The sequence below is a fragment of the Seriola dumerili genome, unplaced genomic scaffold (genome assembly GCF_002260705.1).
Source record: "Seriola dumerili isolate Sdu_G_001 unplaced genomic scaffold, Sdu_1.0 BDQW01000068.1, whole genome shotgun sequence".
Lineage (NCBI taxonomy): Eukaryota > Metazoa > Chordata > Actinopteri > Carangiformes > Carangidae > Seriola > Seriola dumerili.
The window spans coordinates 19,254,134-19,282,113 of NW_019174323.1; the positions used below are offsets into that span (position 1 = coordinate 19,254,134).

At 43.9% G+C, this 27,980-nt stretch overlaps 1 protein-coding gene across 1 annotated transcript; it reads right to left on the minus strand.

The window, feature by feature from the left end:
• Positions 1–653: 653 nt before the first annotated feature.
• tmem94 (transmembrane protein 94) lies at positions 654–27,980 on the minus strand. The gene is made up of 32 exons (XM_022742704.1): positions 27,898–27,980; positions 26,292–26,688; positions 19,755–19,871; positions 19,473–19,600; positions 18,496–18,632; positions 17,518–17,723; positions 16,286–16,437; positions 15,913–16,015; positions 15,722–15,808; positions 15,447–15,563; positions 15,184–15,240; positions 13,081–13,185; positions 12,449–12,622; positions 12,104–12,325; positions 11,519–11,831; positions 11,243–11,416; positions 10,935–11,037; positions 10,601–10,809; positions 10,328–10,509; positions 9,550–9,682; positions 8,862–8,977; positions 8,650–8,749; positions 8,246–8,354; positions 7,543–7,732; positions 7,379–7,456; positions 7,139–7,224; positions 6,937–7,018; positions 6,495–6,658; positions 6,235–6,329; positions 6,052–6,145; positions 4,827–4,997; positions 654–4,557 (listed from the first exon to the last, which is right to left on the minus strand). Exons 2-32 carry the CDS (start codon positions 26,313–26,315, stop codon positions 4,485–4,487), a joined length of 4,101 nt encoding a protein of 1,366 aa, XP_022598425.1. The 5' UTR covers positions 26,316–26,688; positions 27,898–27,980; the 3' UTR covers positions 654–4,484.

Here is a 27,980-nt window from a genome sequence, read left to right on the forward strand (position 1 = left end):
GGCATAAATTTGAATTGTATCTGCAACTGAATACCATTTTGACATTTAATCACTGCTGAATACTTAATATAGAAATTTAAATACAGCTGGATTCATTTTCATATTTATTTACTTTGAAAAACATTTTATAATATACAATATTGTATGTCCAAACCTGAAGTCTCTCCCTGTCTCTCTTTACTCCCCTCCAACATCCTCCCCAGGCTGCTGGTGCTGTAATGATGTGCAGGGTTGGGCCGATTAATAAACATCTAATAAAACTTGTTTGTTTACCCATCTGTGCCCAGGTCCCTTTTAGTTAATGGTTGATCTGTGTGTTTTGAATAACATGGATCAAATTTAGAAAAGAGTCTGTGAATATCGCCTAATGAAGTTAAATTTAAATATTATTTAAATTTAATTAATTGAAAGCAAAACATTTCAAGATTAGATACTGATTAAATAAGAACAGAACCTGTGCAACTCATTGCACGTGAGTTTGGAGGTTTCAGAACTTTGTGTATCTTGAAAACCCTTTTGTCATAGATTAAATTAGAATTTTGTCCAATGGATAAATACATTTTTCTTCAATCATCTTGTGCTGACTCTTTGTGTGAAACAATATTTTAACACAACAATCTTATAAATAAAAGAACATATTTATTATCATGACATAATCAATACACAAACAAATTTGTCAAAAGTCCTGAACATAGACACTTTAAAAAAATACAAAATATACATTTATGTATCTTGTGAACAACTATCTCGTAGTCCGTCAGTCGATCAGCTGACCGAGGCATCAGCTCGGAGCCTACACATGGTAATGTCATCAAAACGTTAGCTTCAGCTCTGCAGGTCATACCAGAGGCCTGGTGACGTACAGCGTGAAGTCCATGCTGTGGTGTGAACAAAACCGTAGAACTATAGATAACGTACACTGATTAAGACGGAGCATTCATGTTGATCTTATTCATGCAGCATAGTCCATATGTTTGTCATGATATAAACCAAGAAAGTGAAAAACAGGGCCAACAAAACAAATAAAATCAGAAATGTTGCATTGTAATGTTTGTCTTCAAACCATCTTCAGTAGTTTCATGTCCATGTCCGTCCACAAAGTGATCACAGGTGCTGTAAAACCAGGAAGTCCAATTGTGCTTTTGCACATCTTCACTTGTACCTATTCACATGCAGCCCCACTTTAAAAGGTGCTATGTTTAAGTTTTTGCTATTGCTACGTGGCCAGTGTTAGCATCAACAGCTGTTCACTTACCAGACTAGAAGAAACGTCACAACTCGCCAACAGCTGTCTCCAGAGGTGGAAACAAACACCAGTGTTAACGCTTATCACTTCTTTCCTTCAACTGAAGTTAGCATGCTAACCAGCTAGCCCCCGCCGGCCCGTCTTGTCACTTTGTGATAGCAAGTCACAGCCTGCCCTAAAGAAGTAGTGCTGCTATTATAACCTATTGTAAACGCAATGACGGCTGAAGCTCTTGGAAAGCGAGCATCACCACCACCCGCTCCCGGTGAGAAACCACGTTTGGCGGCAGAGAAAACTCACAGCTAGCCCCTTTAAATGTGTAACTTTAAAGAGCATTTGCAGCCATGGAATAACTAAAACAGGCACACACAGAAAAGCGAGCACACAGGTTAAACAGAGCTAATTAAAAAAAAAAAAAACTGAATCTAATCCGCAAATTTTAAGTTGCAACAAGCATTTAGATTTAGATCCAAAACCTTCTCCACACTACCAGAAATAACATCCTGGTGGGGAAATGTTGAACTGTTTATCCATTTGTTCTTGGCTTAAAAACAGTCAAATGTAAATATATGATGTCTGCACTTGGCCTCTAAAATATCCATAAATAGTTAGTTTTAATTGTGTCTTGGTTGAACCCTCCGAATTCCCAACAAGAATGACGAGGACATGACCTTGGTGTCCTCAATGGTAAATACGGCCCTGACGCTAAACCCCAGAAGCCGTGTTTGATGCCATCATGAGATTAAGCTGCACTACATGTGGTCCAATCCAGGAAGGACAGACCTCAAACTTCAGGGCCCCCTGAAAGCCCAGGGTCACTGCAGGTTAGTTTAGAAACAGGGCTGAGTGATGTGGAGAAAATCCTCTGAGACAATCATTTCTTTCAGGGGAAAACATTTTAAAATCTGAGGTAAACCTGTGACATGTAATGTGTAAATGTCACTTGATTCCAGCATAATAAAAGTATCTTAAAAAAAAAAAGTATACAGCATTTCGTATCACAATAATGTTGTTAGGATACAATCCATTTTCTGGGAATTAGTTGAGAAACTGATCATTTGACGAGGCTCATTTCTGCCCCAAGGTTAATCTGGCATTGACAAAAATGACTTTCATTTTTCCATATGTGTAAAAACAGCTGGTATTTAGCAATACATTACCAATAAATACCACCAACCCACTTGTGTACAGTAGCAATATTAAAATCACATCCATCTGCAATAACGACAGCACCACACAGACGGCTGGTCTGATTGAAAAAACACCGACAGTGATACAGACGTCTGCTGCTGCTGAGGCTCCGCCGCATAAATGAATCAGTGGGAGATTAATGAAGATTAATGGAGAAACTTGAAGGTGATCATGAAAGAAAAATTAATCTGTGGAGTTCGCTGGTCGGCAGATCAAAAATGAAATGAGGGGTAACAAATCTGTGGAGGTGTTGAGACATGAAACAGGCAGACAGGCTGAGGAGGAAGGCAACTGAAGAATATGAAGCACCTTTCAGAAGACTCTGGTGTCAGGACACCACAGTCAACATTGTTATATACACAGTAAACCCATCAGCTGGGGAGGGACTAGATCACCGCACAGCCATGTCTGAACACATTTAAACGTAGATATGTGTATGAAACATGAGCGATCCGATTCAATCCTTCCTCGTTGTGTTACAGCAGGTCTGACGTCGGCTTAGCTCCGAAACTAACAACACAACACAATGAAATAACAGAGAACATTGTCCTGTCACCACAGTGAAGATTAAAACGTGGCTCAACGGCTGAAATGCAACCCAGAAAGTTATAAATCATAAATATTCAATATTAAATACTGAATATTAAATAAATAAAGATATTATGAAGTTAATAATCACATGAACCAACAGTTTGTGAAATAATTTAACAAATTATTAAAACTCAAGTCATTACTATGTTTTTTATTTTTCTTATTGCAATAAATTATTTTATTTGATGCCATTTTATTTCATTAAAGAAATGCCCTTTTTCAAAACTCCAACCACACGCATCCTGCTTGCTAAACTAGCAAGCTCAACAACTGCTACTAGCTTTACCCAGTTAGCGCCTGTTCGCCAGAGCAGCAACAGTGCTAAAGTAACTCTGAATCAACCTGCTAGCTAGCAGCAGTTGTAAATAAACACAGTACACAGACACAGTAACTAAAACCTCTTTAGCTTTTAAAACTTAGCTTGGATCGTTACTCGACATCAGAGCAAAAAGATCAACAATCCTTCTGTCTTCGCGCTAGCCAACTGGAGCTAGCTAAAAGCGCTAACACAGACTTTTCACATTATAATAAACCAAGCTTCCTACCCTTCCTAGCTGGTTAAATAAAAGCAGTCTGTGTTTATCTGCTGTGTATTTACAGCAGCAGCAGCTTAGTTGATTCAGAATAACTTTAGCATTGGTGCTCCTCTGGCTAACAGCAGCTAACTGTTGAGCTTGTGTGTCACTGAGCAAATAAGAAGACTTCTGAAAGGGGACATTTTGAAATGAATAAAAAGCCTCCTATAAAACTATTAAACTCTGTTGTAATGAAAATATTTGATAATAATTAGGTTTAATTCACAAATTATTGTTTCTTTCTTTCTCTATTGTTTCACACAATTTTCTTGTGATTATTTCTTTCATAACCATTAAAATATTACAGTATAAACACTTCAGGGTTCCAAAGTTAACCTTTCTTTTCAACCCTATGTGTTTTCTTTTAAATAAAGACATACTAATATGATGTTAAAGTGAACGAAGGCTGGACTGGTCTGATGATATGCCACGATTCAATGTGTCGACCTTTCAAAGTAAAGGTAGCTTTCATTGGATTGATTGGGACCTGGAGATGAGAGCGACCACCCACAGCTCTCAGAGACAGAAGTGACGGTGAGGAAGAATAAACTTTGTGTGAAAACATTCCTCATGCCTTTAAAACAAACTAAAACCAGACAGTAAATCTATTTTTGGCTCTTTTTCTACTCAGTGGAAATGAATGCTTTGGAATTTTCTTTTCCCTGCCCTTCAGATAACTGACAGGAGCTCGTGTCGTGAAGCTCCCACCGTAAAGACATTTGGTTGATATCTGCAGCTCCACCTGAAGGTTGCAGTGCTGTTGGGCTGAAGTGTTAATGGAGGAGTGCTGCAGTATTTGCACCCCGTCCGTCCCTGGTCTCCAGAACAGACCGACTGGTTCCCAGTATTACCTCGACGCCAGCTCCCTCAGAGGGAAAGCATCAGAACGGAGAGTTCATCCCCAGCTTTGTTTCGAACTGCAGCTTCTGTCTCTTCTGGTAACGGACTCGCACCCTGAGACGGACAGAGGGGACAAAGCAGAGCTCACGATCAATACCAGGACACAATCTGCTAAATGTTTCCAGCTTCACAACACATCCATGTTCTGAAGAAGAGGAGGGGAAATCAAAGACCGCTCCTGCTCACTTCGTAATCCTCAATAATCCCTGATGATAACTGCAACATAAGACTGTGATATCAACCCGTCCTTCTCTCCCCATGCGTCACTAAACTGTCTCATCTCATGACGATTATACAACCGCCTCCTGTGCTCCGCTTCGTACCGTATCTCGTGCAGCTTCACCACTTCGTTGACCACGACCACCAGCAGAGGGGACAGAGACACGAGCACCCAGGCGTGCAGCGGGATGTCGCCCAGGTTAAAGGTCAGGGCGCCACCTTGGTCACGCCACAGCTGGTAATCCACCAAGGCCTGAACAACCTGGCTGAGCAGACTGGAGGACAGAACAGAGACAGGCTCAAGAGAAAAGCAGACAAGCAGCACGTCGTCAAAAAACATTAATACAGGATTTTACAACTGTGGAGAGTTATCATCAGCTCTGCTGCATCAACACAGTGGTCGTATTCAAGTGAGGACGCAAATAATTCATAGTTGGCGTTAAGGGTTAGCGGCAGTGCTACAGAATTAAGAAGCTTAACTCCTGGCATCAAGTATAAACCCACATTATTTCTGAAGCACAGCCAGGAGGAAGGTGCTGAAAACTGGGTTTAGGTACTTGAGTGAGTGGAATGTGTAGCGCACTGGCTCCCAACCTTTTCCGTTAATACTGATAATGATGGAACATTCAGGACCGAACTTAAAGCAGTAAATAACCCTATGAACCAATTATTTATTAAAACTCAACTCATTACTATGTTTTTATTATTCTTGATGCAATCATTTATTTTATTAATTACGTTGTTTTCTTTTCATGATCACCTCTCATGACAACAGTCCCGAGTTCAACAACTGCTACCAGCTTTGGCCAGTTAACACCAATTAGCAGGGACAGTGCTAAAGTAGTTCTGAGTCAACGTGCTAGCTAGCAGCTGTAGTAAATAAACACAGTACACAGATACAGTAACTAAACGTCTTTAGTTCAGCAAGCTTCGTGCTACATACTAGCTAAACCGTCAAAAAGGTCAACAATCTTTCTGTGTTCACTCAAGCCAACAGGAGCTAGCTAAGAGTGCTAACACAGACTTTTCACTTCATAGTAAACCAAGATGAGACTCAGATAGCAAAACAAGTTTACGATGCGGTCTGGCAGCAACATAAAAGTTCCTGTCACTGGCTTATCACAGTGCTTAACATTTTTAATCTTTTAAATTTAAAGGTAAATTCTTTTTAAAATATTTTAAAATATAATTTATATTTAGTTGTAGTTATAAAAAACATATTTTTTTCACAGGAATTTTACTGTTTTGCAAATGATTTGTCGGCCCACCAGAGGGCCATGGCCCACAGGTTGGGAACCGCTGCTGTAGAGTATACAAATGCTAACTTACACCACGGGTACAGTGAGACACCACCAGGTGTTGCTGAACGGACTCTTTCTCCACAGAGGCTGAGAGCGGTGGACATAGCTGAGGGAAATCACCACTGGAAAAGGATTAAAAAAAAAGAAAAAGGTGAGTGGGCTTGACCGTAGTTTATCCACAAACAATATAGACGAAAGAGAGAGGCCCTACCTGTGTGTAAGACAAGGAACCCTGCCATGACCTTCTGAGTCAGCAGCAGACCATTTGACAGCTCAGTGAACCAATGAGGAGCCTCGTCTGAAGAGCTGTGGTCACACAGAACAACAACAACTTCATTCATCAACGCTTCATATAAGAAATCTATCTTTTCTCCAACATTCGTTCTTGCATCTTGTTCACCATCAGTCTATCATTTTTAGCATTAATAACTGAGATAGGATCAGTTCAGTTAGAGAGAGAGCTTCTCTTACCTCGCTGCGAGTATGTTAAGGCAGGTGATGCTGGTGTTGTCAGCTAAAGTGAAGTTGCCGCTACTCCGGCAGACCTCGTGCAGAGTAAAGCCGAAGGCCAACAGGTAGGCACACACTGTCAGACCAAACTTCAGCAGGAAACAGCCGAGGAAGTAGTTCTGGGTCTGGTCAAAGAGGACGACATGATGAGAGAGTCTTTTATTTTGAAACATAATGTGAAAAATAAAATACACAGAGTGGAGAAAGTGTGTTTGTTGTTTGGTATTTATCTTTATCATTACTGCTGATAGGAAAATGTTCTTCGAGGATATTGTTCTAGAAGCTTCATTGGACTGGAAGAACGTACAGTGTAGTATTCTGGTTAACAGTATTTAAGTATGTTTCTCTAATCTGTAGGAGTAATAATCCAGTAGCTGAGTAGATTCGACAGGTGGGATCACACCTTTCTTGGAATGGCGTCTAGGTTCTTCCCCGTGGCAACTGCCATGACTGAGCTGTCAGGAGGCTTCCCCAGCAGTGACACACTATCAACACAACACAACACAACTGGACAGTTAGTGTGACATCCTGCAGTGAAATGACACAGTTATTAATAGTTTACTTTATTTTAATGTGTGTGTGTGTGTGTGTGTGTGTGTGTGTACCTTAGAAGTGGGCAGCTGAAGCAGGACAACCAGAGAATGTCAGTGGTGTTCATTGGAGGAGGAAGCTGAGCCAGACAGGCTAAGAACTACAAACACCAGAGACACATTTCTTCAGTATCATATTTCTGTTTCTGTAATCCACATGCAACATGTCATCTAGTCAACAACTCCTCACACAGCTTTGCCCTGTTATAACGATGTGACTGATGAGGAGGAAGTGTGTGCAGTGTCCTCTCTCACCTGGATGATGACCAGACTGAGCTGACACTGCAGCAGGAACAGGAAGCATTTGCGGATGCCGTAGGTCGTGTGTCGTGCCTGGAACAGATTCACCCAAACGCAAATTAATCAACATCTCTCTTCGACTTGTTTAAGTGTGTGTGTGTGTGTGTGTGTCTACTGACCTGCTCTATGAGCTTGACCATGCTGACACTCTCTCCCTGGTGGAAGGTGACGGAGCAGCCCAGACTGTTGAGCTGTCCGGAGAGCCTGAGAGGAGACAGACCCTCGGCGCCTCCGGTAAAACCTCCTCCGGTGGCGTAGCCGAACGTCTCCCACGAGCACTGAGACGGGTACAGAGGGTCCAGAGCGATGCTGCAGGACATTTAAAGGATCATACTGAGAATGTGAAGATCACATGATTATTGTGAAATGAATCAACACTATAACAGTCGACTAAAAAACCTTTCCTCATTTAGCTCTAATAAAGTAGTGAGATATCTGTGTCCATACCAAACAGGAAAGCCAGACCTCTGATGAACTATATAAAGCAAAGCTGGTAAAAAGAGATGAAAGTGGAAACACCTGAGGAGGTGAGACTGTGTACTTGTTCTTATTCACTGATGGAGGTAGAAATCTCAGAGACAGCTACACCTGGATTAACAAGACGAACTCTCTGCGTGGCTGGATGGTACCAGAGAAAATTTAATGTGACATTTCAGAGAGTTTTGGTCTGAAAAATCACAAACACCGTTTCCTAGTCTTCAAAATTTAGTGGCTCTTATTTAGAAAAAAAGAAAACCAACAATTTTCATGACAAACCAACAGTGGTCGATCTGGTCTCATGACATAAACCAGGAGGGTTGCACTGTGTTAACGTGGGTTTACCTCAGGTCACTCTGGAGGAACAGGCGGCTGTTGCGGAAATTGGCCGAGCTTCCCAGACAACACGTGACCTCTCTGTTCTCCTGCATGATCTTCATCATCTCACACATGGCTGTAGAGAAAACACCATGGTGAGTATCTATAAACACAGACTGTCATGCAGAACATCAATTATTTCACTCAAATAAATCTCACTGGTCATTAACCGTCACTTTTCCTTGTTCGAATTATGGATGGAACCGAAACCCGGTATTGAACGTTTCATGTTTAAAGAGCGGAGCATCTATAAGCTCGTTATCGGTTCTGCTCTCAAGAAAATACATTTCCTGTGACAAACGTTCATTTAATACATTTTACCTCAAAGTAAGGAGGAAGAGTTATGATGTGACACACATGAGGATACTCACTGTCAGGGGTGCAGTCAGTGAAGAGAGGCACCAACAGAGGCACATTATCAATGTTCTTCAGGTGAGGACGGACCTGGTGGATGCCACGAGGCAGCTTGGCCTGACAGGAAAACAAGAACAGGAAAAAACTCTTTGACTCATTTAAATTTGAGCTGAAGTCTAAGGATGGTAATAAACCGATCCTGTAGGGAGGTTTTAATAGATGTTATTACCCTGTTGCAGTCCTCCAGGAAGCTGGGCACGTCGCTGTCCGTGGGCTGGAAGCTGGCGAGGTCAGAGTGCGCCTCCTCCTCCGGCAGCAGCGGACCTTCTGCTTCGTCCCGAGAGTCTGTGACATGTTTGAAGAGAGTCGACGGAGTTAGAGAAACTCAGACATCACGGGTCTCAGAAACCTCACAGGTTTCCCCCAAAACGTTTTCATACGTCGTTATGTTGCAGCCTTACGATAAATTCATTTCAATGATTGTTACCTCATCAATCTAAAGTCAATACCCCGTAATGACAAAGACAAAACAGAATTTAAAAAAAGGGAAAACTGAAGAAAAAAAAAGTCTAAAACTTTTTCTGCGGCACAAACTCTCGCCTCTGTTCACATTTGATTTGAAGAAACATTCAGATTCTTTGTTGAAGTGAAAAGAACAAAACCACGTCCTGCACTGACAATCATTAAAGCACCAAAGAATTATCAGTAAAATGAACTGAAACGATCAGAAGTAAAAGTTCTCCCTCTTACTTTATAATACTACTCCTCATTATTACGTCACATTAACTGAGTCACTGCCGGATGGTTTAATCTGTGATTTTCCACAGACATATAATTATCCAACTTCGAACTGGAGAACTTTAAGTGTGAAATAAAGTGAATAACAGCCTCAGTTTGTCCGAACACGGGTCCGGTACCTTGGTTCAGGTCTTCGTGCAGCGAGCCGTGACCTGGGCTGGACGGAGCTCCGTCACAGGGACTGTCTCCGTTGGGAGTCAGGGAGATGTGACAGTTCCAGCCCGTCTCCAGACCCATCTTCTCCGCAAACACCTGCACACACACCAAGTGTGAGTACACGCACTCATCAACACTGTTCTGTTGTGTACTCATGTTGTTTACATCATGCTGCACATACTTTATATTCTTCATACAGTCTCTTTTCTTTTTTCGATACTATGAAAAATATTGTGATATTGGATATTATCGGTTCTGGGCCGAGTTCCTGCCGTGTCCCCAGTGTGGACTACAATCAGCTGCATCAAAAGGTTTACTGTCCAAAGCAAAGAGGAACACATTATTGTATTATCAATTTGATTATTTTGTTTGGGGGAAAATGTATTTTTAAAGCAGCTGATGTGGATTCCCTGAATATTAATCAATGTAGAATTGAGAGAGAGTTACTTTACTTCAAAAACAAATGATGATCAAAAAACACTTAAAAATGGGACTGTGTCAAGAAAGCTGTTTGTCATTCTTATTTGTTATTCTTTAATATGTTATGTAGCTGTCAGGCCTGATTGATTTCGTAATGTTATTTGGTTTGTTGAGTGTGAAGTTCAATCTGTGGTTATTTATGTTTCTGTCCATTAAAACAAAGGAAGAGGAACAGACCCAGATCATTTTAGCCAAGATAAACTAGGTACTTGTGTGTGTGTGTGTGTGTGTGTGTGTGTGTGTGTGTGTGTGTGCGCTCACCTTGCTGCGGAGCTCATCCTCCATAGAAAAGTAAACAAAGCGGATGCAGGCCGTGACCAGGGCGTCGATGAGCCGGACCGTGTCCAGCCTGGCCTGGAACTGAGACGACACCATCCCCATGAAGATCTGCCCGCTCAGGGCCTGAACACAGTCCTCACGCTCCACCCCCTCACCTATCCCCTCTGCAGAGCAGACGGGGAAAGACAACGAAAGGAAAATGAAATAAAGTTGTGTTGTCACTTTGACTCTCCGTCCAGCTGTCACGGATCGTACCATCTGAGCTCCAGCTGTTCCTGCAGGAGTTGTGTTTGATGGGTGTGGTGGAGGGCAGCTCCACTCCAGAGAAGAGGCAGGGACCGGGGGCCAGCTCCACACACTTCCCGTTCAGCTGGTTCGACAGCGACACTTGCATGGGTTTGTAGGCGAAGGCTGAGCAGTACCCTGACAGACAGGCGCGCTGGTAGAAGTCCAGAACCTTCTTTCTGTGACACGGGGAGGGAAAGTGAAAATCAAGTCACACAGCTACAGTGAATGCAGTCTAATGCAACAGCTTCATGGAGGTTATAATGTTCTGACACGTTACGTCAGACTGTGACAGATACTGCACCTGTCTGAGCCTGACAGCGGGTAAATATCAGTCCCATCCCAGAAGTCAGTGCAGGCCTCCAGGATGAGGTCAGCCGAACCGTGTGACAGCATCTGGATGTTATCTACAACGGAGAGGTCGGAGGTTATGACAGAGTGGATGACATCATCAGCAGGCATCAAAACAAAACCAAATACCTTTGGACAAGCTGTGTAAAACAAAAACCTGTTCCTGCTCCTTTCAACCATAAAATGAAACAAATCAGACGAGCAGAAAGACACAGGTAGACACAGGTAGACACAGGTAGACTGAGGTGTGTGTAGACTCACTGGAGGAGGAGTCCCGTACAAACAGCGAGATGAGGTGGGACATGGGAGGCTGGCGTTTGGTGAAGTAATGAAGGTGGCGGGAGGTGAACTCCTTGGTCTTCTCTCCAGACGGCAGCTGGTACAGAGCCAAGTGGTTCTCCTGTTTGAACAGCTCCCTGGCACCAGGAGTGAAGCCTGACGCACAAACAAGGAAACAGGAGGGTAAAGAGTTTAACCTGAGTTACTTTCAAGTCCAACTGAAATCACAATTAGTCGTTCCCTCATTTCACTCCTCACCTATGAGCCTGGAGAGCTCGCAGAGCCCCCAGGGGACGTAGACGGGCAGCACAGTGCCGTGGCTCTCCTGCAGCGCCAGGTTGGACAGGTGGTCGGAGAAGCGGCAGAGCTGCTGGGTGACGCTGGCGTTGCAGAGGTTCAGCATGATGTTGAGGCCCAGCGGCTTGAGGGAGGGCAGGTGGCACTGCCAGGACTGGTCGTCGAACTGGATGCTGGTCGGGTTCTGCTGGTCCTGAGACAAGCTCAGCATCTCCAGGTGGTAGTCGCACACGAAGTCCTCCGCCTCCGCCTCAGGGCAGCCCAACGCAAAGTCCTGGAGACCAAGACCAGCAACGTTAAAACATCACATCACGACGGAACAACTTTAAACTCCGAATTCTACAAGGAAAAAAAGGTTTAAGTTTTATTTTTAATTTTCAGAGAGAATGCAAAAAAAGAAATTTCACATGTGGCTCTAATGTGGAAGAAATATTTTTATTTTTTTAGAAAGTCAGAATTCTGAGATTTCGCAGAATTTTTTTGATGTGGCCCTAATCCTCTTCCGTACTTCACGACTACTCAAACGGTGTCAGTCCAGTTTTTTACCTGGGCCTGGTCCTCCTCGCCTCCCTCGGTGTCGTGGCTGAAGCTCACGTTGGATCCGGAGTGGTGTTTGGTGCGAGTGTGCGTGGGCTGACAGGGGCGCCGAAGCCCCACTGTGTCAGACGAGCGAACGGTGTCGTGCGAGGTTTCGCTCAGCTCGGGCCCCTCCCCCAGCTGCGTGGAGGACTCTGCCGGCAGACAGAGCAGAGCCTGCACCTCCTGGGCCTGTACAGATCCAGGGGATACGACACTGAGCGCTATCAGGTGATCAGTTGGCCTGAGTCAGTTTCTACTAAAAATAACAGACAACAAACTACAAACTAGAAGTAACCACCAAAACACACACACCTCGTCCCTGTCATCATCCGTCTCCATGCGGCAGTAGGAGTTGACAGACAGGTCGTCTCTGAGGTCGTCCTGGCTGTTGTGAGGAGGTTCGACCCGGCCGCTGAAGAACAGCACGGTCTCTGGACTGGGGTTAGGCCACGACAGGATGCCCTGTTTGTCCACACAACACAGCACCTACACACACACACACACACACACACAGGATTTACACACACGCTCTACACGCCCTGACAAGTCTATTACATGGTTTCCATGTACGAGGCCTAAATGCTGCCGTGGGCTTCACCAGTCAATCAGTCATTAAAATATGTCTGTGTTCAGATCTTCTACCAGTGGGACAGGGAGGCAGAACAACGGTGCAGTTTACAACTAAAGCATGAAACCTTCATCTTATAATCTTCACACCCTGACGGTTCACTACAGACGTGGAGGCAGTTTGTATCTGACCTCTGGTGACCTTGAGAGGACATTGACAGTTCATTCCTCCAGTATAATCATGTTTATCTTTTCCAACACTGTGTAAAGATGCGTATTTGCTGCTGTGGTCCTGTAACATAATTTTGCAGGAGGGCTGCAGACAATCAGTCATCATCATTTGGATGTATTTGTTCCTTCAGCTCTGTAATACTCACAGTGACAGATCCCAGAGTGTGGAGAAGGCTGGAGGTGTAGCAGAGCGTCTGAGACTCTCCCTTCAGGACGCCGACCAGGTGTCTCCACACACAACGCAGCATCTCCTGCACACATGCACACGCACACACACACATAAATCAAATTAGATACCAGAAAGAGGATAGACATGTCTCAATAGATGAATAAATAAAAATCACTAGCTTTAATTAACGAGGAAGAAGCCAACTCTGCCTAAAAAGCCCAAACCAGCTCTAAAAACAGACGGTCTTAATCAGCGTTGTGATTGGATGACATCATGGAGAAAGAAAAAAAGGACAAAGCTTCTAAACTAGAGATCTAGTGGCACAAGGCGAGGAGGTGAAGCCTGGAGCAAGCAGCAGCGGTGATCCAAAACACATCCACGCACACTTCCATTCTTTTCTGGACGAGATTCGTGACGAATGTTCAGCAGGAAACAAACAACCACGACCTGCTCAGGGAAACGCTCCTCAACATTCTGGTCAGACTTCTTTTTAATCAGGCTGAATCCAAAACAAACTTCCTGGGTCTCTGGGTGCCAGAATGAGGACACATGAACATACAGCAGTTTCGGACCCCTTCACTTTTTGCACGTGTTGTAGATTTAAGTCTAAATGGATGAAGCTGAACCAACCTACAATCAACTGAAAACAGAAGTCTCTCACTTACTAAACTTCCTGTAACAGGAGGAGTCACAGATCGGGGCAAAGGTTTAAAATGGGACTGGGTGGAAAGTGTGAAGCTACAACACACACGACGTCACACTGTGGCACAGCAAAATAAATCAATATTATTTTACAAATAATAATAATATGTTCATACATGAATGAGAAAGAGAGCGAACTATCGCCTGGACGTCGGCAGAGTCATCAGTCGTCGCCAATCGCTCTGATTATAGTCGATCACTGAGATCATCGTCCATCGGCACAACTTCCTGTGTAGGCTACTGTTTTAGAGCAGCGAAGAAGAATTGATTTCCAGGAAAGTTGCAGTTTGAAACTATAAAGTTTATTAATAAATCACAAGGTATTAGACTCACACCCTCATCCTCAGTATCGGGGGCATTTCTAATTCTAGTATCTGTATTGGAACAACTCTACTACAACAGCTTTAATCCAACGTCCTGTTACATTCAATGTTATATTTATATAGATATTGATGTTCATGTTGTTCCCACGCTTTGCGTTAATGTTCTATTATCACATAAATAGCACATCAAGCTACTGTTCTTAGTAAGATACGAAGCTTTAACTCGCTACTGCAGCTGACGTACATGTTCATCCATGATCAGGGCCTCTCGCACCCAACCGGGAGCGTGGTGGACGGGACTGACCGACAATGTTTTTAAACAGTTAAAGTACAAAATCTGTTCAAACCAAAAACACTCATATGAAGAGCAGGACACAAGGAGAGGAAATCCTAGAGGATTCCCAGCAAAGATCCAGACTGTGGGTGATTTCCAGTCATGCAGAGCAGGCAGGCAAGCAGAGGTGGAAGGTCAAGGACAGATTCATGTGACAGTCCCTCTCATATCATATCAGAACAATGGCTATGGATTCATCTGCCAAAGCCGGAGACAAAACACTGACGGGTTCAGATCGTGGTAATATGGAGAGTGCTGCTGATTTGCTTTGTTTTTCTATGAGAACATCAGCCCGGCAGCGACGAGGACAATGATTGGGTTTGGCCAGGAGCTGGAAACAGAGGCTGTATCCATGAGATGAGACGATGATCACAAACATGGAGAGGCAGGAAGCAGAGTGCTCATATTAAAGCAAAAGAAAAGAGAAGGAGGTGACACATGGAGAATCAGATCGGTGGTCTGAATCAGAGGATGTCCGTGAAGATTGCCATGGCGAAGAAATCAAAGATGTGAAACGGGAGATTGAGGGTGAGAGTTGCGTACGGGGGGTGGGGGTCACAGAGGGAGTAGCAAAGGGGTGAGGACAGTGAGTGCGTGAAGACAGGTGGGGTTCAGGTGGAATTGAGAGCCAAGCAAGTGGAAGGGGGTGGGGGTGAGGAGGTGGGGGGGGGGGGGGGGGGGGGCGGGGGGGGGGGGGGGGTGAGGTAGTGAGAGGCTATACCTGGGAGGAAACCACTTCGGTGTAGCTGCTTAGAGTGTCCTCAGAGAACTTAGCAAGCTGGGGCAAGAGAAGAGTCTAGTTAAAACACAGAGGGAGGTCCTCGCTGTGTCTCCTCTGTGTGTGTGTGTGTGTGTGTGTGTGTGTGTGTGTGTGTGTGTGTGTGTGTGTGTGTGTGTGTGTGTGTGTGTGTGTGCAGATATTAGCTCAAACACAGACCTCTGTGTTAGTAACTAAAGCTGTCTCTTCTCTGTGTCGTCACTCACCAGACCAGCTGGAGACACCCGGCTGAACTCTGCCAGGACCCTGGCCTCTCCGAAGGCGTTCACCAGCACCCACATGACGGGGAAGAGCAGCGGCAAGATGGGCAGAACACCCATCACCTGCAAATACGACGTCACAACAACTCTGTCAGCTCTTCTGTTTGTATAAAATATATATATACGTACAAATACATAAAGTCTTCTGAGCTTCTCGTTCAGGCTGGTTCACACTCCTCACTAATGTAGACAGGAGTAGCAGTAGTTCTGAAGGACTGTACCTGAAGTTGGAAGAAATTGTAGCAGGGGGGGGTGAGGCTGGGTGCGTCACAAAAATAGCGGCCAGTGTTCACGAGCAGGAACGCCACCTAGAGGCAGAGACCGTAAACACACCGCTGAGGACGAGGTGGCACACATTAAATCAAGCTATTACAAACACACTGTAAGAAGAGGCTACATGTTAACATCTCACCAGCACCACGGGACACACCAGCTTGGTGATGACCGACTGCACTGTGAACCTCTCATTATCCAGGACTGTGATTGGCCGAGACAGCGCCATCTCCAAACTGTTCCTGTTGAGAAGATAAAAGGACAAAAACAAGATGAAAACATTCTCTACGTTTTCTTTAACTTTCTTTTCATGTGACTGTGTGTGAATCTGATTTATCAGCACAGCGGTACTTTAACATCCCGTGTCTGGTGTCACAGCTGATTCACATGAAATACAGAGAGATTTCTGAAAGGATTTCAGTGCGTTACGTTAGTCAAGCCTGTGTGTGAACTAGCTGTGCAGAACACATTCATATATCAGGCTCTCGTAGTTCGCGGCGGGGCCGAGGTACCTGACCGTGTCCAGCACTGGAGTCCGGACGACCCTGAAGAGGCGGTGCTGCTGGGGGTTCTGGGGTCCTCTCTTCTCATTGGCCCGTGGGGAAGGAGGAGGGGAGAACGGGGGGAATAAATCTCCAGGCTCCAACACGATGTGTTCGTCATCCTGAGGAGGGACAGAAAAGAAGACGTTTGGAAAATGTGTTTATTCACTTTCTTACCAAGAGTTAGGCGGGGCTACTCTGTCCTTTAAATATGACGCTACAGCCAGGATAAGGTTAGCTTAATTTAGCTTAGCTTAGCTTAGCATGAAGGCTGGAAACTGGGAGAAACAGCTAACCAGGCTCTGTCAGTGAAGTAAAATCCACCATCCAGCGCCTCCACAGTTTAATAATCAGAACGTTACATCTCGTTTCTTTCATCTGTACAAAAACAGAAGTGTAAAAATGATCATTTGCAGTTTTACAGACGTTAGGAGCTGGACTACTTCTTGGCCAGGAGAAGTCTCCATCAGCTGGTTGTCAACCTCATGGTGAATAAATAAAGCACATTTAAAACAACCAGGGTCAACCAAAGTGCTGTGCAATGAAATACAATCAGAAACACAACACAGAAATACTGCAGCTCAAACGTGATGCGTTCACTACCTCATGGTCTGAGACTGACAGGAAGCAGTTTGAATTAAAAACACAGACGATAAAAGTGAAAGATAAAAACCTGAGGGACACGTGGGTTTAAAGATTAGACTTAAAGAAGTTATTTATCTATTTATTTATCTACAGACACTCTGTAAAGTTAACATATAGTATATAGTATATGGTACACAGTACAAAGTGTATGTTATATTAACAAAATCAGTTGGTATCATCATTCAGTGCTACACTGACACACCCAGTGTTACACTATATGAATGTATATGTTCAAAATCCAATAAAAAGATCTTTGAGTCATTACTTAATTACATTAGTTAGACGTTTTAGGTCTTTTAAGTAGATTCTCTTTGAATGTTATGAATTAAACTTCAGCTCAGTCAAAAAAAAAGACTGAAGAAGGTGCTCCAAGTAAATCCGAGTGTTTTCAACAGGACTGGAGGTCTGTTGACTTCACATGGTGCCAGAACAGAGAGCTGTGAGTGCAGTTAAATCAGTCCACAAAAATGCACTTTCCCTCATGCACTTGTTCAGTTTCTTACCACTGCACCTTTTTATTTCAGTGTGAGAACATGCGTGCGTCTGCACAGACTCACTTTAATGCCTCTGAGTGATGCGAACGCCTCTTGGCCAGGTCTCAGAGCGATGACGTCTCCCTCCACCAGCAGACTGACGGGCAGGTTGACCAGGCGGGAGTCACGGTAGGTCCAGTGGAGGGACCACGACGGGGACGAGGGCGTGTACAGGTCAGGGTACTGGGACAGAGACCACCGTACGTCACCCACGCACCCCGACAGGTAGTCTGGAGCGCAGGGAGGGAAAGTGAGGATGAAGTTAACATGCTTGGATGAGGCGATAGCAAACATGTCACGGTGCATCCAGAGCTGTGACAGCAGGTATCAGGTCAGTGTCACTGATGCATGATGGTAAAAATGACCAAACTGACTTTAATGAAGTGGATACTGTTGAAAGTAAACTCAAGACCTTGTAGCCTGGCTTTTATTGAATTCTATTTAGTTTATTTATTTATCTTTCTATTTATTCAAACATTTTAAGCTGTTTTACTGATGCGTCTTTTATTTCTACTTTTATCTCTGGTTATTTATTTTATTCCTGATTGAAAGTTTCTCCAAATGTGAGATTTTGTTAGTGCAGGGATTCCCCCTGAAGCCTTGTCCTGAACCAGGATTGGTTAAAAGCTGTGAGAATGGGTGCGGCAGATATCCTCAAATTTAAAATGTGGTTTTATTTTACTCAAGTCAGTGACGACAATCCACACAAATTTCCATAAATGCAACAAAATTTGCCATCAATGGAGAAGGAACTAGTAATAAAAATGCAGAATTTATACCAAGAAAAGCAGTAAATAGATTAATTGTGGAACAGTATCCATCTTAAATAAGAACTCGAACTGCTGCTTGTCATCACTGGATCATTAGCCCTATTCCAATCCGTGTTCCCACAACTTTCATTATCAAAAATGAGTTCCAGGCAGCTGAGTAAAGAGAAGAAGCAGAACAGATAAATGGATATTTTCTGCCACAGGAAGTTCAAATGCCCAAACTCTGACTCACCGCTGAGCTGTGTTATAATGCCCCTGAGGCGCCGCACCATCTCGCTCCTCTTGAGCCTCTCCTGACGTCCGACCAGCAGCAGGTTCAGCAGGAAGAGGAGGAGGAGAGCGGCGGCGTTCACCAGCTCTATACCGGAGCTGTGGAGGTGAAAAGCAGCAGAGCGGCAGATTTATGAGACAGATCAAACAGAGAAACAGGAACGCAGTCTTCATCACAACGGAGGAATCAGGGTGTTCGGGGGTTACGAGAAAGGACGGCGGGAAGGGGGGGTTAGGGTTAAATAAATTAGTTTCCATTCTTCACCGAAAGACATCACATCTCAAAATGAGCAGAATATACGCACACAAACAAAACACAAATGGAGATATTAGATATGAGAGAGACTTTGGTGTACGAGATGATAAAACAGAGCGCAGCGAGCTGCAGGCTACAGGTCAGATGGACGACAGCTGTGGCTCATATCCAGAACACCGAATCTAACAGTTCTACATGTGAATCCTCACGTTAACCTGAAAGGTCCACAACCACAGTCTGAGTTCTTATATACAGCCATATTCTAATCTAAAACTCTAAGCGTGAGGAATGGTCTCCGAGCGCTTCAGTGATTGGTCAGTAATGGGTCGTTAGTATAGGTATTTAATAACATCTGTTGGAGTGGAAGGAGAACAGTCAATACAAGTGTGAGATTGCCTTGGCACACAGTGAGAGCGACGGCAGCTGTTGTTTGTGCAGCTGGTGATTAATTACTATCTCTCACATGTCTATCATTTTACCAGAGAATAACACGGTGGAGACGAGCAGGTGAGAGAGTGACAGAGACACCTTGATATTTAATATGAGGAAGTTTATAAATTTCAAGTTTTTACTCATATTAAAAACCCAGATCAAATCTTTCCGTATTAAAATAAAAACTTGACTGAATAAAAATCACAGCATCACACACATCTGGTCGGCTCTGTCACAAGGAGGCTATCTACCTGCCCTTTGGCTGGCTGCCATGGCAACATAAGAGTCCCAGCACCACCAGGAGAGTGAGGGCAGCTCCTGGCCAGTGGAGGCAGGAGTGACGGTTGCCATGGTAAAGGAAGCTAGTCACCCACTGCTCCTACGAGAACACGGCAAAAACAACAAGGCATCAGCAAAACGATACGTCAACATTTATTTAAAGAAGAATGTGTTGGTATCAGTAAATGAAATGAAGGCCATGTCGTCTTCTCTCCCACTGACAGAAATATAAATGCATACACGTGTGTGCGTACCTGCGCAGAGGTTCGTCGGTGTGCAGCCCTCTGGTGCTGCTCCAGCAGGTCCCGCAGCTGGTCCCGCAGCTTCACCAGAGCCTGGCCGGTCGACAGGCCCAGGGTCACAGCATCCTCCTGCGACCACACGCACAACAACGCCTTCATACTCAACCTCAAAAAAACATGAACAACTCAGCTGACAAGATCCTCCCAAATACTTCTCCATGCAATACAGTCACCATCTAATTATTTATTTGATGATTTATTTATCATGTTCACGCTCTGTTCTACGAGCTGAGTCCTGACACGACTGCATCTGTATAAACTTTGTCCACAGCTGATATTTTGTTCTGTCACAGCAGGAAAAACAGAGGTAACAACTGAAAACATTAAAAGAATGAGAGCATTATATTTAGATGAGGTAACTCCAAGCTCCTGGTGCTGTGCCTGCTGACTCACTGTCAGGGTTACTGGCTTTTTGTCTGAGGTAAGTCAGGCATGCTCTCTGTGGCGGTCTGGGCTCCACCAGGGTCGTCCCTCGTCACCACTTCTGTTTGCAGTTTTCATGAACTTAAATTCAAGGTGCAGCCGAGGAGTGTTCAGTCTGGTGATCGCAGAGTGTGTTCCTGCTTGCTGCACATGATTTCGTTCTGTTTAGTTTCATTGAACCGTGACCTCAAAAACACTGCTACCTTTAATGATATGTGATGATCTTATGACGTGGTACAAAGTGGAAACATGACAGACGTCAACACATGATGAAAATCAAATCAAATCAAATCCTGAAAACAGGAACTAAAACACACTTTTCTTATTAAAGACCCTCTGATTAAATCCACTGTTTCACTTTGTTAAATCCATATAATGTTTTTATATAACACAGACACATGATGATGAAATAATCATCAACTCCATGACTGAGTGTTTCCACCTTGAACTGCAGTGAACCAATGAGTCTCATAAACACAGATTCAGGGTTTCATACGTCACAAACCTAAGGAACCAATCCTGTCAACTTGTGGGGACGGGGGGCGGGGCTAAATACACCTGAAACCTTGTCAGTACAGAGAGAGAGCGTTAGCATTAGCACAACCGCTAACACTGTATCAGCCACTGCCAGTTACAAGCTAACAAACAACAAAAACAAGATGCTTACTACGCTAACTGTTAGGATAAGACGCTAACTACGCTAACATTCTGAAAAGATGCTAACCTTTCCGAAGAGATGCTAACTTTACAAACTGTTCTAAAAAGATGCTAACTGTGCTAATGGTTCTGATCCGTCTGCTAGTCTCTGGTTCTGGTCTCAGACTCCTCCTCTGAGTCTGGGTCTGACTGAGGCTCAAACATGTGACTGAGTCTCTCTGATGTTTCCTCCTCTCACCATCTTGATGCTCTCTGCTCTTTCACCTGTCCACCTGGAGCCAGCAGGTGGTGGGCGGGGCTCCAGGCCTGATCCAGATTCACTTTTCATGTGGGAAAACAAAAATATGAATCACAGCAGACAGAGGAGTTTAAAACATGTCTGAGAGGAACGTTTAACTTTAAACAACATGCAATGGTGATTTGAGCCAGCTAGAAAATTCTGATTTGATGTGGTGAAGATGCAGTTTTGAATATCTCTGTATTAATTTCTCAACCCAGGATGGAATATGTCTGTGGCTCAGGACAGGAACAAGTTTTCTGTTGAATAAATTTCCATTCATCCATTAGCTATACCTGTTTGTCCTTGCCAGTGGGCGGAGCCGGCTTCAAAACCAGAACCTTGTTGCTGTGAGGCCACAGTGCTAACCACCACTCCACCCTAAATAAATCAATCTGAATTACAATATTCTAACTGGGTCAGTAGCATTACACTAAGGTAGAAGCCTTAACACATACTGCTAACACTGCTAATGTTCACCCTATCAGAAAAACCCAACCGCACCCCGCACACACACATCACAAATATTATCTTAAAGTTACAAAGGCATGAAACGTTAACTTTTACAGGAAATCTTGAATTAATTTCTGGCTTTATAGTTCCAATTAAAGACAGTTAACTGATTAATCATTTGGTTTATGAAATGTCAGAATCCAAATCCTAACGACGACATAAACATAAAGAAAGCAGCAGCCGACTGAGAGACTGGAGGATGTTTGGCAACGACCCTTGATAAATAACTGTGAAAATAGCTGTCAATTAATTCTCTGTTAATCGGCTAATTGATTAATAAAGTGATTGTTTGCAATATCCAATGAATTAATCATAAATGAAAAACTTTAAACACCATCCATGCTTAAACTAGATATCTGTGTAAAGAGGAAACAAATTTGTTTATAATAGAAAGGGAAAGGACGCAGAGCCATATCTGACGGTAATGGGAAAGCAACCTTTTCCCACACTCCATGTCACTGTGAGGATGTGTGTCTGTGCACACACACACACTGAGAGGCATACACAAATATGAAAAAACACGCACGCACGCACGCACGCACGCACGCACGCACGCACGCACGCAGGATTCTGCTTTCAAGCTGTACATCCCACACAGCCAAGCTATAAATATCCTCCCATTTCCCCAGAGTAACAATGCCTCAACAAAAATCCTCCAGACAGACGTAAGCGAGCAGAGACAGCCCACAACCTGGGGAGGGTTCAGATTAACCCCGGACGCTCCCCAACAAATCACCAGCATTACAAAAGACTTGCATTAACTAGAGTATATGTGACTGACACGATAACAGTCCTGCTGCATTTGTTAAGACTTATACTTCCAAAAAGAGACAACTTACACTGCTCTTCCTCCAGAGACAGATCCCCTCTCTCATCTTCAGCACCATGACCGCCCTCCTCTGCTCTAAAATCTCTCTGCTACGAGGGGAAACGTGCGACGGCAGCTGTGCCACATGACGAGAGTCGTTACATCTCTGAAACAAGTTGTCGAGATGTGAGTGAACTGACTGGAGAGGCTGCCTCTGCTCACAGAGCTGGTGGTGGTGATGCTGCAAAAACCTCACCCAAATTTCCCTCGTCACTGTGATGCAGACAGCACCACAGCCCGGTGTCGGTGCGCGCTGCCAGCTGGACTTTAATTCAAAAACACCGTGTCTGGCCGACTCTCTGGCACAGACTCAGCCTCATTCAGTTCATTCTCATCCTGGGGGGGGGGGGGGGGGCAGAGGCTCTTTTGATGTGAGGAACCATGCCATCCAGGCCTGTTTAATCCTGCTGGATATTTTTCATTCTTGCCAGCTTCGCATATATATGACTGTGTGATATACCTGACCTATATACTGTATATATATATGACCTATGTTGATTCCTGAAATTATTTAAAAGAGTTTAAAGCTCCTCCAGTGTAAAGGTCTGTGTCCATGTGTAGTGTGATTATAGATCAGCTCTAGCTTCTATATTAATACTGTGAAAGTATCAAAGCCTCAGTCCACAGAGAAATGCACACAGCCTGTATTCAGAAACTGAGCCTTAAAACCAGCCATCAGGACTTCTGGAACTTTGTGATGTCACAACAAAGCAGTCACCAAGCCCCGCCCACCTGGACCCACCATCCAAACCTTGCAGGATTTGGTTTCTCTGAGTGTTTTTACCTGAAATCTGCTATATTTTTATTGGATCACTCAGAAAACAGTCAGCCAATCAGAAGAGAAGCTCAGAGCCTCCTCTCTTCTGATTGGCTGTGTGCCGCATCAAATCAGATCACTTCTAACTTCTTTATCTTTTTTTGCTGCCCCCAGAATCCTGTGTCCTGTGGTATTAAACCACATTTGCTGTTTCCACAAGTAGCTACAGATGCTGTCAAACCAACCAGGAATCTGAAATCTTCCAGATCGCCACTTTTACTTTTTGGTCTCAGCTGTTGGAGTCAGTGGGGCAGATGGCCCAAGCCGTACAAGCCTGTTTACTTTCATTGTTGAAAGAGGCTCATGATGAAGAAAAAAAATGATGTATGAAGAGTGAACATTTTAACGAGTTAAAGAGAGTGAATCATTGTGGCCCACATACAACAACGTAAAAGTCTGGAAAGGCCTGAAAGGTGCATGAAACTCGAACTAAGATTACAGCAAACCGACTTCTCTGTGAATGTATGAATGAGTGGTGAAGCTGACTGGGTTTGAAGGTTTCTTTCACTCACATCCTTTATAACCAAGCTTCAAACAAAGTTGAATATTGTGTGACTGAGATTTAAAAGTTGAAAAACCCCCATATGGAAAGAAAGACACTGAACATTTTGAAGTTGAAGGGAGTTTCTACCTGAAAGCGGGAATAAATATTGTTAAAAAAATGCATGAAAAACATTCTGAACTGGTCGAATAGTTCGGAAAGTATGAAGGGTATGGACGCCAAAAGTAACTCCAATGATGTCCTAACTGAGCTGAACACACTGACGTTTGACTGACTGCTCCACCTTGCGTCAAGTGGCGCAGTGGGTTGAGCAGGCGCCCCATGTGTAGAGGCTAAAGTCCTCGCTGCAGTCGGCCCCGGTTCGAGTCCCGCATCGGACGGCCCTTTACTGCATGTCATTCACCCTCTCTCTGCCTCCCCATTTCCTGTCTCTCTCTACTGCACTATCTAATAAAGGCATAAAAAGCCCAAAAAAATATATATATATAAAAAACATGGTGAAAGCATCAGAACAAAGAGTGACAAGGAGATCCAGCATTCGTGAACATCCAGCGCGGAGTGATATCGGTACTGTAATCTGATTCAGGCAATATCTGTGTGGGTGAGTAATAAAAACTGTTTGTTATTGTTCATCGTATTACTTCAATTCCAGCTGTGACTTCAGCACCCTGAACGCACCGCCGGCTCCTGTGCTGTTCACTTTTGTGACACATTCAACGGTGGTTCTTCTTCTGTTCTGACTCGTGCATTCAAAGTAGATTATATCACCATGGTTCCATCAAAACAAACATGAAATGAATGAAATAAAAAGACTATGTTGTGTAATTCCAACATGTGAAGTGAGTCTAGTCCACCTCTAAGACTTCCAGTCTCCTTGAGAAGGAGGGCGGCCTCATGTTTCCGACTGTACTGTTAATGATTATATAACACTACACAGCACATAGGTGGGAACACTGAGATGGAAGAAAAGGTGGGTTGAGGCGTTGGAGCAACATTTCCGCTCCTGTGCTTGTTATGTTGACCCAGCGGGGCCTGGTTGTGAAATGTGTCTCTTACATGTCTACGTTTAACTGAACAGGTTTAATCTTTTGACCCTGAAACTGAAACGAACAAACACGATCAGGACAATGAGAGTTCATATGACAAAATGATGCTGTATTAAACGCCCTGGAACAAAACAAAAATAAGGTCGTACAGCTCTTCAATTTTTCCTTTACAACTGATTTTGTAGATTTTACAGTTGGCTTAATTAAAGGATAATTATTTTTGTTTTTTTCACAACTTATTTTTTGTAGCTCTGCCCCTCGATCTATCAGTTATGGTAATACAATGCTTACCAAAGATAATCCTACAGGTTTTAAACAAGCGTTAGCCAACCAGAAAGTGAAAGTGAAAGTACCCAGGCTTTACATTTACACAGTATGCTTCAGAGAGCGTTCTCCTCAGATCGACTCAAATCCCCTTTCCAATGGTGGAATTAATCAGTCACTTTGTGTGTGTGGACTGTTATCAGTGCCTGAATGATTTATCAGCTCGTCGGTGTAGACATTAAGATGATCTATGAACACGTCAGACATGGGACAGACATGAGGTCACAGTAGATTTGGGCGATATCCAAAATGTAATCAGACAAAATATTGCGATATACGATATTATTATGAGGGGGATTTTATATTATTATATATATCATTATATATTGTGGAAAATATCACACATGGTGGGAAATATCGGCCTAAGCCTAGGTCATAATGTGCTTTAACTTTGACCACCAACATCTAATCAGTTCATTCTAGAGTCCAGGTGAATGTTTCTGCCAATTGAGAATAAATTACCTCAAAGCGTCTCCAGTCACGGACGTCGTCAGGAGAAAAACCTGACTCCGGACTTTCTAATCGTTAACAACTTATTTTAAACGCTTACTGTATGAGTATAACACAAACAGGGTAGGCTCTATTGTAGGGGCTTTGGACATGGTTCTGTTTGATCGTGAAGGGTTTTCTTATTTCTGGATTCTGTAGATTATTCTCATTATGATTCTCTTCTTCAGTTGGATGAAATCTCATCTGAAGCAGTTCACAGAAGTTTAACTGACATGCTCATTCTTGGTCTTGATTAAAATTAAGACTAAAATGTTCACAATATTTTTGCCTTTTTGTCAACTGATCTTCTGGTGATTAAGTTAAAATAGACAAACGTGATTTCATTGGCATCCAGAGTTTTAGTCAACTAAAATTTGACTAAAACTAACAAGGCTGAAGTCAATTCAAACTAACACGGACTTCAGATCTCAGGACTAAGACTAAATCTAAAGACAGCTGACAAAATTAGCGCTATTCTAAATCCCAGGGGCCCTATGTGTTCAGTAAACAACTCTCCACCTCAGGGACATTTATGTTGCTTAGGCACATGCTGAGCTAAGCAACTAAACTCACCTGCTTCTTATCCTGCGGCTCCATGGCAACCACAACCACTCAACATGCTCTGCCCCTCAACCAGCCGACGCCACCTGGCAGAGTCCGGTCAGACGCCACGCGTTTGGAGCTCTTGGCCGGATCCCTCTCAGACCACCGCCTGCGGAAGCTGCAACTCGAGTGGATCAGGTACAAATGGAGGATGGAGACGGAGAAAGCGGGCAGGTGCAGCCCTGGTCCCCCACCTGGCAACACCTCCTGCCCCGCCTCTTCTGCCAGTGTGACAGGAGGCACACCCACAGCTGCAGGGACCCGCAGAGAGAATCAGGGAACTCTGGGACGTGGGGTTTTTGTTTGAAGGGTTAATTGCTGCTCATGTGTGGCACACGGATCCTGTTCACAGCATTCATGTAGAGGTCTGTGGAAAAATGAGAAATTAAACAAGTGAATTAATAAGCAAGTCTAACTGGAATGACAGCAATACTGACCTACATCGCAGGACTTGATCACAGTGGAGTCCAAGTTTAATTAAGACACTAGTTGTTGAATAAAATCACGTGCAGGCAGGTTTTATTAGCACCAAATCAGTTCAAGCTGCTTAGTTTACGTTAGCTTTGATGCTGTCATGTTGTGGCTCAAAGGGCTCAATTGAAAAGCAGAGCCAAGGCCCTGAATCCACTGACACCGGTCCCACTCACTCTGACCACATAAGCAGGTTCCTCTGGCACAAAAAAACCCCACTGAACTCCAGAGTCAGCAGTCTCCATTGGCAGAGAGTTGACAGCGCTCAGCCAAACAGAGAAGAAAAGAGCCAGACAGACTGAAGGGTGAGCGGGTGCACTGACTGCAGCGTAAACCTATCCGAGGAGGATCGAACCCAAAAACAGTCCCACTGCAGCACCAGACGGAGACGGAGGTGATGCAAGCAATGTCACCCAGGACAGACATTAAGGATATAGACTGTGGCCACATATAATGTTTTATAAAAAAAAAAGTGGCAGTATGGCAGTGCACATCTCAGAAACTGTGCCAAGCACCGATTAACAATAAGCCAGATATTTTGACTTGTCATAGGAGGAAATGCACAGATGTTGTGTAATGAACATTAACTATGGCTCTGTTGTCCTGACTGTGTCCCAGGGAGACACAGCATGACAGGACCCTGACACTGAAGCAGCTAAATGGAATTCAGCCATCATTACTTTTATCAATCACTCCTGTCTTCGGTGAGAAAAGGCCGGTCATTTTAAATGAGATGCTTATTGAGTGCCAGGAAATAGCTCCAAACTTTGTAGACTGTGTGCATCACTCACAAATCCCACGGGCTCGAACCCATTATTACGAGTGCTTATGAGTCGGTGTTAACTACAGCACGACAGCGCCGCTAATAACACCATTTATTAAAGAGATTACAACATTTACACAACAACGACAACAATGAGCGTAAAGAGTTTATATTGTCCGCTCCATACAGAGTCACTGGCATCGCGGCTAAACGTCCCCTGCCCTTCATGTCAAAGGCAGATGCTAACAAAACAGAGGCTTCGACCTAACAACATCTACACTGCTGCCACCTCGGCTACAACAGCACATGCCGTCGATGTACAGGATCAGTCCGCGAACTCACCTTTTCTTATTTTCAGGTCGCCGTTGATATCCTTTTAAATTTGTGTTTTTCTCTCGTGTATAAATTGTGAGCCTTTACTATAC

What these genes read in the sequence shown, in the direction of transcription:
- tmem94 (XM_022742704.1), bottom strand. Translation starts at nt 26,315, where the DNA reads ATGGAGCCGCAGGATAAGAAGCAG. An exon ending in GCGAGGAGGACCAGGCCCAG is followed by an intron (nt 11,832 to 12,103) that starts GTAAAAAACTGG and finishes CTTGGTCTCCAG; the next exon opens with GACTTTGCGTTGGGCTGCCC. An exon ending in GTGAAGCTGCACGAGATACG is followed by an intron (nt 4,558 to 4,826) that starts GTACGAAGCGGA and finishes TGTCCGTCTCAG; the next exon opens with GGTGCGAGTCCGTTACCAGA.